The 13,111-nt window shown below is 37.6% G+C and overlaps 1 protein-coding gene across 1 annotated transcript in view; it reads left to right on the forward strand.

The window, feature by feature from the left end:
- The first annotated feature begins 7,092 nt into the window (after window positions 1–7,092).
- Window positions 7,093–13,111, forward strand: part of LOC149196449 (cytochrome P450 CYP72A616-like) — a 74,891-nt gene continuing 68,872 nt past the window's right edge. Inside the window, exons 1-2 of the mRNA XM_089405563.1 lie at window positions 7,093–7,652; window positions 12,367–12,654. Coding sequence (XP_089261689.1) covers window positions 7,494–7,652; window positions 12,367–12,654 — 447 coding nt within the window. The 5' untranslated portion in view covers window positions 7,093–7,493. The remainder of the gene's footprint in view (window positions 7,653–12,366; window positions 12,655–13,111) is intronic.

Genomic DNA, 13,111 nt, shown 5'->3' on the forward strand with positions numbered 1-13,111 from the left:
AAATTCTCATTGATGGTTTGCAAGATCATTTACTTGTTTATGTTGGTAGCTTGAAGAAGTCTAAGGATATATATGACAAATTGGTCAGGATGTATGAAGTCAACAACCTAAATCATATCCTCTCCTTGAAAAATCAACTCAAAGAAATGAAGATGAACAAAGGGGAATCCATGCGATCCTATATCATGAGAGTATCCCACCTAAGGGATCAATTGCAATATGTTGGTGAATAAATATCTGACAAGGATCTCGTGTTGCTGACTCTTCAAGGTCTTCCTCCTATATGGGAAACCTTCTGTACTACTCTAAGCAACGATAATGTTCTTCTGAAATTTGATGAACTTGTTGGTAAATGCACTCAAGAGGAAGCGAGGATGATTGCCAAAGGTAGGATTCAAAAGCACAAAGAAGGAGATCCCTTTGCATATGTTGCCCACGACAAGAAGAGGAAAGGAAGAGGAAGACCATCTGGTTGAAGTAGGCACCCCCGTGACTCAAAGGACTCTAATAGAAGATTAAGGGATATTGAATGCTTCAATTGCCACAAACATGGCCACTATGCATGGGACTGCTTGAAAAAGAGAGATGCTCCAAGGTCCAATGACAACAACAATCGTGGCTTCAACAACAATAGGTTCAAAAATGGTAGAAGAAGTGGTGATCAAAGATGATGATACTATAGAAGAATAAGGGATGATAGAAGAAGAAGATATACTCTAGATGATCACGAAGAAGGGAGGTCAAGGAACTCCAAGAATGAAAATAATATAGTTTTTAGTCAATCTAAATACATTCTTATTTATGCTCTTTCTAGTTCTTCCCCTCTTGATTCGTACAATATTTGGCTGGTAGATAGTGAGGCTTCTGGACATTTCTTTGGGTACAAGGAAGTCCTCTCTAACTTGGTTGAGATGGAGACAAATTTGAAAATCATTCTTGGAGACAACACAACTCATCCTATGAAGGGGTATGGTTTTGTCAAATTTCATTTAAACTCTCGTAGATTTGTTCTTGTTCATAATGTGATGTATGTTCCAGGATTAAAGAATAACTTGGTATCTATTTCTACCCTGGAAGACAAGGGTATGAGAGTAGCTTTCATAAGAGGAAAAGTCCTCACCTGGCCTATGGAATCTCGCATGAGGGATGTTTTTACCTTGGACCTAGAGTTGAAGGACTCTACAGAGTCAATGGAAGACCTCTGCTAGAAATGGTCCATGACATCAATAATCAAAGTGAGCTATGGAAGCGAAGGTTGACACATCTACATTATGAAGCCCTACCGAAATTGAAGAAGTTAGTCTCTAGGATGCTTAATGTTCAAGCTAGTCATGATGGAGTATATCCAGGGTGTGCCAGTGGAAAGAAGACAAGGGGACCATTCCCCTCTAGCAAGAACAAGATTGATGATATTTTTCAACTCATTCATTCTAACCTATGTGGACCCATGCCTGTGCACTCTATTGGTGGACACGTCTACTACATAATCTTTATTGACGATTTCTCTAAGAAGACATGGATATACTACTTGAAGCATAAGGATGAGGCTTTTGATATGTTCAAGGAATTTAAGTCACTGATAAAAAAAATAAAAATAAAAAATCCAATTTTTCGGGTCCAACAATGGAGGAGAATATATGTCAAATGAGTTCATTGAATTTTGAAAGCAGGATAGAATCAAGAAAGCAATTATCATACCTTATAATCTCGAGCATAATGGAGTGGTTGAGAGAAAGTATAGTTCCATCGTGGAAGTTGCCTGAGCTATGTTGCATGATAAAAAATTCCCTAATTCCTTTTGGGAGAAGCAACAAATACAATGGTTTATGTACAAAATAGGGTTTCTCATCAAGCCTTGGATAAAAAGACTCTTAAAGAAGTATTCATTAGTGTGAAGCCCGAAATTCGACATCTTAGGATAGTTGGTTTCCTTGTATGTTTCCATGTGCTGAAGGATAAGAGGAACAAGATGGAAGCCACTAGAAAGAAAGGTACGTTTGTTGGTTATTGTGAGAATTCTAAAGCATATATATATATATATATATATATATATATATATATATATATATAGATGGTCAAAGAAATATTGGGTTTAGTAGGGATGTAACTTTCGATGAAGATGTTGCCCTTGGGAAAGCAAGGGACCTTCCTCCGCCTCCTCATGTTGAGAAGAGTGATGATGACATATTAGAAAGTCCTGTGCCAGAATCTGAGAAGGATATTATTGATGACCCCATGGAGCCTATGGACCCCTTAGATGCTCCTCCAAGTGATCCCCCTGCTAGGAAGAGACCATTATGGCTTCATGACACATTACAAGATGCTAAGAGATATGTTCCTACCAAAAGGACCTTTAGAGAAAGTAAGAAGCCATGTTGATACTAGGGATACGTTGTAGCTATGAGCACTATGATCTAGGCTGAGCCTTCTACCTTTGAAGAAGTTGTGAAAGAACAAGTTTGGAAGGATGCCATGATTGGAGAATATGAATTGATTATGAAGAATGATGTATGGGATGTCGTTCTGAGACCAAAAGGAAAATTTGTCGTAACTTCAAAATGGCTATACAAGATCAAGCATGGAGCTGATGGAAGCATTGAGAAGTACAAAGCAAGGTTTGTGGCCCGAGGTTTCTCCCAAAAAGAGGGAGAAGACTATGATGATATATTTTCTCCCATTGCCTGCTACACCACTATTAGATTGATTGTTGCCCTTGCTACTAGTCAAGGATGGACTCTTCACCAAATGGATGTAAAGACAACATTTCTTCATGGCATACTACAGGAAGAAGTATATGTTGAGCAACCTTGGGGATTTGAAGTGAAGGACAAGAAGACTCACGTTTGCAGGTTAAAGAAAGCATTATATGGTTTGAAGCAAGTCCCCAGATCCTGGTATGCTCGCATTGACAATTATCTGGTGAAGCTTGGATTCATGAGAAGCAGTGTTGATCTGAACCTCTACTTCAAAGTGGTCCAAGGTATGCCTTTGATTTTGGTTTTATATGTTGATGATCTATTCTTGACAAGTAGTGAGCCCCTAATGCTCAAGTGTAAGAGGGAGCTGGCCTTTGAGTTCGAAATGAAGGATCTTGGTATGATGCATTACTTCTTGGGATTAGAGGTTTAACAGAGGCCCAACGTGATTTTCCTTTCTCAAGGAAAATATGTTGTGAAGCTATTGGAAAGATTTAGAATGACAAAATGGAAATTCTTGGACACCCCAATGGAGATGAACTTCAAGAAGTTATGTGGAGATGTTAGACCTAACTTGGTGAACCCCTCTGAGCACTGACAATTGATTGGGGTGTTGATGTTCATTGTGAACACCCGTCTGAATATATGCTTTGCAGTAAACACTTTGAGTCAATCCATGGCTGAGCCCCTTCATGTACAATGGGTTGTGGTTAAGCACCTAATACGATATTTGCATGCGATGATTAACCTTGGTTTGAGATATGCTATCGGAGATGTACAACTTCATGGGTACACTGATGCTGACTAGGCTGGAAATGTTATGGACAGGAAAATCACATTAGGGTGCTGCTTTGTTTTGGGTTTTGACATGGTATATTGGATGAGTAGCTGCATAAGTCCGTAACTTTGAGTATGCCAGAGGAAAAGTATATTGCTGCCAACATGGCTAGTTGTAAGGCAGTTTGGTTGAGAAAGCTCTTTGGAGAGTTATTTGAACAAGTTCTGGATACGACTGTCATATATTGTGACAACAAGAGTGGGATCTAATTGGCATAGAATCCTGTATTTCATGACAAGTCCAAGCATATTGAGATTAGGTATCACTACATTTGAGACATGGTGCAGAGAGGAGCCGTGAGACTCCATCACATTTCGACCGATGAGAAGATAGCGGATATACTCACCAAAGCTTTGCTGAAAGGGAAGTACTTGGTCATAAGATAACAACTTGGATTGATGGATGTGACCCTTACGGGTAAGGGTCCCGACTAATCAAGGACACTGAGCTATGCTCTTCCCCCTTGTCTAAGCTCCCAAGGTGAGGAATTGAGCCTTAGATCTCTTGGGGTTGCTGGAACTCTGGAAAATAGGATAGTTTGTAATCCTTACCTCTTGGTAAGTCATATCCTACCTATTGTCAAGCAATAGGATAGTCTGCGATCCTTACCTTCTATGGTAAGTCAAATCCTGCCTATTGTCTCTCTTTGGTGTTGATAGAGTATACCCCAATTGACATTCTACCCACAAGCTGGTCTTGTTGGGATTGTTTTCCCACCCATATGGCCAATGGGTGCTAGCTACTTGAGTTAGGCACGATCCTTGCCATTTATGGTAAGTAGTATCCTACTCAAGTTACAGGATGTAGGTGTTCTACCACTGATTCTTGAGGGTCAAGTTGGGAAGTTCAACAAACAATATGATAATCTGTAATCATAACTTCATGGTAAGTGGTATCCTTCCTATTGTCACAAGTCAATAGGATAGAGTGTGATCTTTACCTCACAGTAAGTGGTATCCTGCTTATTGGCCTTAGATAGAGGGTGGTAGGTTGAGCTCCCCTATGATGTCAAACTCTTCTTCTTTTAGATTTGAGAGTGTTTAACAAAGATGAGCAGTGACGACATTTGATTTGATGATTATGAGATATTTGAGATGGGACATATGTTGCAGTTGACAATTTCTCCCTAGCTGAGAGGGAGTGTTAATTTGGTAGATGAGGGACAAATTCCCTCCTTTGGACAACCTTCCTCATCAAGAAAGACCTTTCCTAGCATTTGAAATAATTTAATTTGGTCAAATAAAAAATTATTTTAAACACAAAAGTACAAGTCGACTTTAAAGAGAAATTGGGCACCCTTGGAAGCATATAAATACAAGGCAAGTCAACCTCATTTGGACATCACATCAAGCATCTTCTTCTCCCTCTCTTCTTTAGATTGGTTCGTACATGTCTGAGATTGGTTCGTACAGGTCCGAAAGTTGCAGCGTCTAAGCTCACACGTGTTAGAGGAAGAAATTAATCTGGAGCCGTAGGGTTGGTTCAAGGAAATCTCGGCTACAACCACTTAGTTGATAGGGTGCTTCCCACTTAATAATCCATGTTGATAGTTATGTGGAAAATACTATAAATAAAATTAATTGGGCTGATTCTTGTATCTAAACAAGATTGACCACATAATGCAATGGAGAGCACTCACAACACGCGACAACATGTAGAAATGATCCAAATAAGCATTTTCATTTACTTTGGTGACATGTCTATAGGATTTATCATTGTGTTTGACAGATAAATTGTCTTATGATTTCAAGTTTTAATAAATTTATCAAAATTGGTTTTCAGGCTTGATATCTATTTAAAAAAACCTAACCAAACGAATATAACTTTGAAACTAATTTTTTTTAAAGAATAATGAAAAACTTTAGTATAGGTCACTCTTACATATTTAGGACTAAAACATACTATAACTTTATACAATTTGTTAATCAATTTTATATTTTGGAACATGAATAATAAATTGGATTCTTTTGTTTTTATTAAAGAAAAATTAAATCGCGGAGGTTTGATTTATGTCATCACATAAATTTAGACATCTATTTTAACAATAAATATAACTATAATAACATCTTTCGGTAAAAATCATATGAGAGATAATCTAGTCCACGGGTAGTGTGGGTCATTTTCAGGACAAGATGAGGAAGGAGACTAGATTATCTCTTATGTAATTTTTACCAAAAACAAATACTATTATAATTATTATGGATTAGGGATGTCTATTAAAAAATAAATATTACATTCAAAACTATTATTAATCCAAATAAATACGATAAAATATTCGAAAATACAATAACAATAATTATGTACCAGTATTAAATATGGGAGTGTACAACATAAGAAAAGTGTACTTGTGTTTGGAGTGTACTTACTATCCCTTGAGCATTTTTGTAGAAGTGTGGGGATGCAAGTCAATATCAGCAAAACGAAAGTAGTGGTCTTCTCTAAGAAAAGAAAACATAACCAACATAAGTTCTACTTTGAAGGCAACATTCTGGAAGAAGTTGCGGATTACAAATACCTCGGAGTTGACTTCAACAAAAATCTAAGCTGGAATGGTTGTAGAAAGAAAATAACTTTGGGGGGTTGGAAAACATTTTATGCTTTTCAAAATAGGTGTAGAGAGGCAGAGTTATGGGACTGGAAGACCACTCAAACTCTTTTTGGGCTTCTAGTGATTCCAGTGATTCTATATGGTTGTGAACTGTGGGCTAGCAGTACTTCCGACATGCAGTGGAGACAAATTGAGAAAATTCAAAAGCGTTTAATTACAAACAAATTTAAAATTAAAAGTGCAGTGCCTTATGATATCTTGTTAAGTGAAACAGGGGCTGCTCCTATTGAAGCAATTGCTATGGTGCGAGTCATAAGTTATTTAAAAAAAATTGAGCAAATGGAAGAGGGTAGATGGCCTAAGGTTGTCTTTAATGATAGATTGTGCAAGAGCAAAAAAACTTGGATGCAACAAAATAACAAATGGTTTAGTAAATGGGATATTTGTTTGAACGTGCCCATAAACAGCAAAGAGATAAAAACTTTTGTTATAGAAAAGTTCCACAAACGTACTTGGGAGAAGGAGCTAGGAAGAAAGAAAAATTACTATATTGAAGTGTTTAATCCCACTCATAATCATCAACCAAAAGCATACATAGAGGCCAACATTTCTTGGAGAGCCAAAATTCTTATTGCTCGGTTAAGGACTAATTCTCATCAACGCCGTTGTAAAACAGGGCGCTGGAAAAGGGCAAAGGAAGTGTGGGAGGAAAGGGTATGCATTTTTTGTTCTTCCGGAAAAGTGGAAACAGAAAAACATTTCATTTTAGAACGTGAGGCCTTCAAAGACAACAGGGAAAGTTATGCAGATACGCTGGCAGCTAGCTCTTGGGATAATGTATTTAACGAGGGGTTTGTCGAGAAGACGGGAGCATTTATTGTGAAGCTTCACAAAAAAAAAGATCCAATCAAATGAAGAAGCAATCTGTCTCATAGGCTATCTTTAGCCTCGTGAACGTTAAAATAATTTCTTTCTTCTTTCTTTCCTTTTACTGGGCCACCTGTACTGTACAGAGAAGGGCACTAACTGCGCTGCGTTTGGCTATAGGTCTTTTAATAACCTAATTCTATTTTGATAATTGCATGATATAATGAAATTTGATTCTGAGCGCGCCCCACCTTCCCTCAATCTTATCCTGTCCCCGAATTCAATTGCTTCCCATCCAAAAATTAGCACGTATTTTACAGTAGCATACGAATGAACCAGGCGAACAATGGCTATAACTTGTCACCATAGACTCATTCTACGCAATATTATTTCTGGAAAAAACCGAATTATGTTCCAATGGAGAATTGGCGTTATATAAGTTACATGTATTTGAATTGTTAGTACATTTTGCAATATGCAGAGGATGCTTGATCCATCGTGCAGACCAGCTGTTTGAAAGGCCACTGTGAGTTGGATTTTTATCATGAAGATAATATGGGTAGGATTAGCAATCGCAGCGGGATATCTAGTGGCACCAAGAGCTAAGCAATTGTGGGTTGATTGGATTTGGACACCGAATTGTTTAGTCCAGTCCTGTAAGAGACAAGGGATTCCTGGTTTTTCTCACCATGAAATTCTCAAGGTAAGTTTCCAACAAATCATGGTTTGGGTAATGATCATTGGATTGCTAGAGTCTTGGTTTTTGTGGTTGGCATGCCATTCTTTAAGGTGAAAATTATATATTTTTCAAGCTGCATTAGATTGATACTAAAAACAGATTTCTGACAGATTCTATCTGTTCTCTTATGAGTATTTAGTGTGTTTTCATTGATTGATGTTGAGCTTTGAAGAAGTAAAGAAATTGATCTTGAAGTCCATAAATTTAGTTCCTACAAACTTCTCTGTACTTAGAACACCGAAGGAATTAATTGTCTGCCATAGACTTCAATTGCCCGAGAATAACAAAAGGAGCCAATGCGAACCAGCATCCTTGGTGATTGAGGAACTCATTTTCACCAACTGTGATAGATTTGATGTCGAGGTCTCTATTGCATGGGATTCGATAATTCAATAGAGTTTGAACTTGTGACTAGGTTTTGGCAATATGGTCTGCTAATCAATAGACTTGGGGCAATTTCCAACAGACAGTACATCTTCAAATAAGTTATCTCATAGAATGCCAGATATACTAAACGCATCACCTGTGAAATTATTAAAGTATAATCCAGGGTAGTTTAGAAGAGGGCAAAAAGAGTAGATTTCAGTCAAATATGTTTGACTTACAATTTGAATTATGCTAACAAGTTGCTCCGTACAATAATTTTGGGATCAAACATGACTTCATGTTTATTAGGCACAATGTTCTCACCATGGCTTAGGAAGAACTCTGAAACGGCTCCTTACACCATGTGAAATGGTAACAACTCAAAACAAACTTATCTTAATTTCATGAGTAGTGGGAAATGGCCCTCACCTTCCCAAAAGTCCACCAGTTAACGGTTAAATAAATACAGTGGTGCAGACTTGACAATTTTTCTATGTGTGATCCACCATTAATCATTAGATCCACATGCTCTTTGAGAAAGTGATATTTGGATTATGGGAAGGGAAGTAGGTGTTCAAGTTTAGGAAGAATGGCCATATCTGCAGACGCATCTAGGGTTCCAGCATATTGTATACAGCAGTCAATGCAGGTTCACTTTCGTATGGATTAATCTAGTTAATCTCAGACTTTCTCTACTCTCAGTTTTGCTATGTTCTCACGGTCCAGTAGTGTTGTGAAAATCGCGATTGAATCGAGTTTTTTTCATTTTGAAAAAATTGCGATTTAATCCCCATTTTTTCGAAAAAATAGTGATTTTTTGGGATTTATTTATTTATTTATTTTTGGTTTCTGCCAATTTTTACCAATTTTTTTTTATTTCAGACTCTTGCAGATTTAATTCCGATCGCGATGTTCGCAACATTCCATAGAGTATCCCCTAGCTATCTGCTCTTTTGTTTGTTTGCTATTTAAATTGGTTGGCAGGTACTGCTTTTGCAGCGTCTTTCTGTCTTTCCTAGTCCTTCTGTACTTCAATCTTATATACTGTGGACTCTTTATTATAATAAAATAAATAGAACTTTGAACAGAACTTATAGAAAATTGAGTTATTGAATCATTAATCCACTAGTTCTGCAGGGATTGAGCTTACCACCAATATTTGATAAATACAATCTACTAGTTATTAGGCTGATTTATCTTTTCCACACCATGCAGTGGATGCTTTAACTTTGTGAAACCTAGTCCAGAAATTGCAAAAGCATGGCTGAGGTGAGTGAAAATTCTAATAAAATGGAAAATGACAATAGTTCTTGTTACCACTCAAATTATCAAGGGTCCTAGGAGGGGATCCTATAGAGCAACTACAAGGCCAAGGGGCAACAATGGGGCGATAGCCCACTGTCACCTCAGCTAAGGCTCCTTGCTCTTTACGGACTTTCACCAATGGGAGCTGAACCAAACTTGAATGGTAAGGGCATATTAATACTTCAAACAGAGAACCCCTTCCAAAATCAGGACCAAGATCTCTCAAAAGTGTTTTCTCCCTAGGTAGGGGTGGCTAACAATCAACCTTATTAGGTGTTTCCAGCCCCTAAGGGGAAGTAATAGCTCCTTGGTCCATGCTTCAATTGATAGGTGTTAGTGAGTAGCAATGTGGCAATGGAGGGGAGAAGACTTCTTGGTAAGTGCCATGGATAAAAGGGACCAATTGATGGGGGGTCCACATCCTGAGTGTATAGATGCAAGGAGGGAGCATTCGTGGATCCATGAGTTACTAGCTCAACCTGATTTTTCCACCCCTCTTGTGCACCTTTTACTTCTTGATTATTCCTTGTATTACCGCATATAGCTCAAGGGTTAGAGCTTGCTTTGTATGATATAGTAGTTTTATTAACCCTTTAAGATGAGTTAGTTTATTGCTCATTGGGGTTGGGACATGCAAGGGTTCCTTTTTGATGTAATGGAGCATCATGTGCTTAGGAATTGGGTGATGGCCATATGAGGTAGGTAGAGCTCATGTTAGGCTTTTGCCCACATGCTAATCTTTATGCCCCAACCATCTTTTGAATTTTTTATTTTCTTTCTTTTGTTTCATTGTGGTCATGATATGCTTTTTTCTTTTCTTTTAGCTGCATCAACCTCTTAGGGCAAAGTTTCCAGGCCCTAGTCAAGGTATGTGAACATATGAGTGTGTTGATGAGCAAAAATGACCTCATCAACATTTGAAAAGACCACCTAATCAAAGCCCCAAACTAAGCTCTTTTCCATTTGATTTGGCGGTTTTGACTGGTTCTATTGGGTATAGCCCCTCACTCTCCCTGCTGACTTGTGATGTTTCTAATTTACAATCAACAAGAAGAGGAAATCAAACTTACCTTCCTGCAGTGCACATGCAAGAAAACAGTCCTTAAGCTGATTTAATGGCTCAGCCAAGCCACACTAAAGTTTGCTCATGCGAAAGGAGACTTCTAAGAATGCAGTGAATAAATTTAAATGCAAATTTACGCTAGAATTCAAGTGACAGAAAATATATCCTAAATATATCTCGATTGAAAGAAGGTTAGCCCCCCTCTCAACCAAGAGCAAGGCAAAAGGAGATTTGGACCAGCTTGAATTTGGAGCAAAAGAGACACAAACAAGCCAAGGAAAAAGTTCCAGAACTTGCTGCTCATTCAAGCAAATATGTGCGCTCAACCATATGATAAATAGTTATCAGATATCCATTTTACAAATATCCAAATTCAAATAAAATGAATTCAAAATCAATGACATGGCCGCATCAAGGAAATAGTCATAAAACAATCATGATTAAAACAAAGACAGACTTGCCATCAATATGCTAAATAGTTAACAATGATAACATGTCCATTTATTTGAATTCATTGATCAATTTTGATTGAAATCTGATCCATCCTAAAAAAGATAGCTTTCCAATGATTTAAACAAGTATATAATTAAATGAATTTACAGTTATGCAAAACTCAAGAAACCACATACTTATCTGGATCAAGAATTTCCTCAAAACTGAATTTAATTGAAGCTAATAATCAATCTTTAACTTTGGAAAAAGTGTACAAAAAATTGGAGATTTGATCAAAGCTTTCGGAGCACATCCCCTAATCCCCAAGAATCATTGACAAGTTGTACCCGAAGAATGGGGGTGAGACATAGGGCTTGTAATGTGAGATGGAAGGTGTTAAGTATGGCATATGGAAAGACTTAACTACCCTATCTCGATCATGGCTTTCTAAGTAGTGCCCCTCATATAACCTAAAGGGCTTTAAGGGAGGTCCCACTGGAATAGGATCAAAGATTAATCCCTTGGTAAGGTGAGAGAACAAGAATACGGTCAAGGTCTATCAGTCTTCCAGATCGCTCCATTATCCATACTAAATGCCCAAAACAAACAAGTATAAGCACCTGATTGCAAAATGATCAAAGTACCTTTTGAGTAGTAGCCCACCTTCATTCAAGTGTTAATGCTAGATGGTGAGAGGCACATGGCTGATGCAAATGGTGGAGACACATGGCATATCATCGGCTAATGGTGGCTATCAGGGGGCTATTGGCTATTTGGCTAGCCGCTAACCAATTGACTGTCAAACGCAGGAGAAAAAATTTCTCCTATGGGGTTACCCATTTTGGTGGGTAACAAAACCCTTAGGGGGTATTCATTTGAAGACAAATTGGGTTACTTAATCCCTAACATCTGCCGAGGAAGCCTCCCTTGTGGGGATTGTATCCAACTACAGAAAGTAGGGGAGTAGTTGTTGAGGTGACAGTGGTAACTCTCCCATGGTTGTTCTCAATCTAGATTGCTTAGTGAGGCTTTGCACCAAGGTGCTAGATTTTGCAGCAATAGAGCCCAATAATTCTCCTACTGTAGTTTGTGATTGAGATTTTTCTTTTTCTTTTCCTTGATAGTGATTATTTCTGTTTTACTTGTTTGAGTCATTTACGGTTTCATTGGATTTGATTAAAGTCTTTGGTGAGAGGGTCATAGCATATTTATGAAATGCACTGTAAACATCACATTTTCATACAATCCTCAATTCTATAACATCATTGTCAGCTTGATTGCGATGTAAGCCTTATTTTAGGAGCTCAGTCAAAAACGGCTCAAAAACTGCAATCAGATTTTTATATTTCAAGATTTGAAGAAATGTTTGGCTGGTGCTAAATGGTTAGATATATTTAAATGGATTGCATTTCCAGTGGAGTTAAAGAGTGAGCTTTGCACATTTAAATTTTAAATTTTATAAAGGGGTTTCTGCACTAAGTAGTTATAGAAATGATTTCACTTTCTTTGCAGGTCTTGCAATTGAGAACTGTGGATGCTGGACAAAGTTGGACTGTCTTGAATAGTCTAAGAAATCATGGAATGATCTTCTACACTAGGGTTGGGAAGTTTGTCACGTTATGCATTGCAGATCCTGTTTTTGTTCGCCAAATCCTAACTGATAATGCAGTTTGTTATGAGAAACCATCATTTATTCGTTCATTGTCAGCTATTGGTGATGGCATATTTTCGACTGCTGGGAAAGATTGGTTTCATCAACGACAAATATTTCAACCTCGTTTCCTTTCTAAGGAAATCAAGGTATGGTATCCTACTCTTGATTTCTATTTTGTTTGTGCTCGTTTTGATCATGCAATGTTGCTGTCTAGACTCTACATCTCTGAAGAGAAAAACAGGTGTAATGAAAAGTTCATGATACAATGGGACATTATAGGTTTATATGATCATTGTTTTAATGTCATTACTTGGCAACATATTGACATCCATCTTCCTGATCATATTGTGTACTAATTATTGGAAAATTTACTAAATAACTATGTTGCACGAGTCTCTAGAGCGCAGAAACGTTGTGAATGTGGGTGCAGGTGTCTATAAAAGCTAGAAACTTCCTCCAAATTTGCAGAAAATGATGGGTTGGTAGTGGCAATAATATATATTAAAGAAAAGGGGGAAAACTGTGGAAAAACCTTAGAAATTGAAAAAGAATGTAACCATAATACTAACTAAAGTTTAATTTTAATACCATTTATCGTTCTAT

The sequence above is a fragment of the Pinus tabuliformis genome, chromosome 2_2, assembly GCF_031772625.1.
Source record: "Pinus tabuliformis cultivar Carrire ecotype Pingquan chromosome 2_2, CPIR1, whole genome shotgun sequence".
Classification (NCBI taxonomy): domain Eukaryota; kingdom Viridiplantae; phylum Streptophyta; class Pinopsida; order Pinales; family Pinaceae; genus Pinus; species Pinus tabuliformis.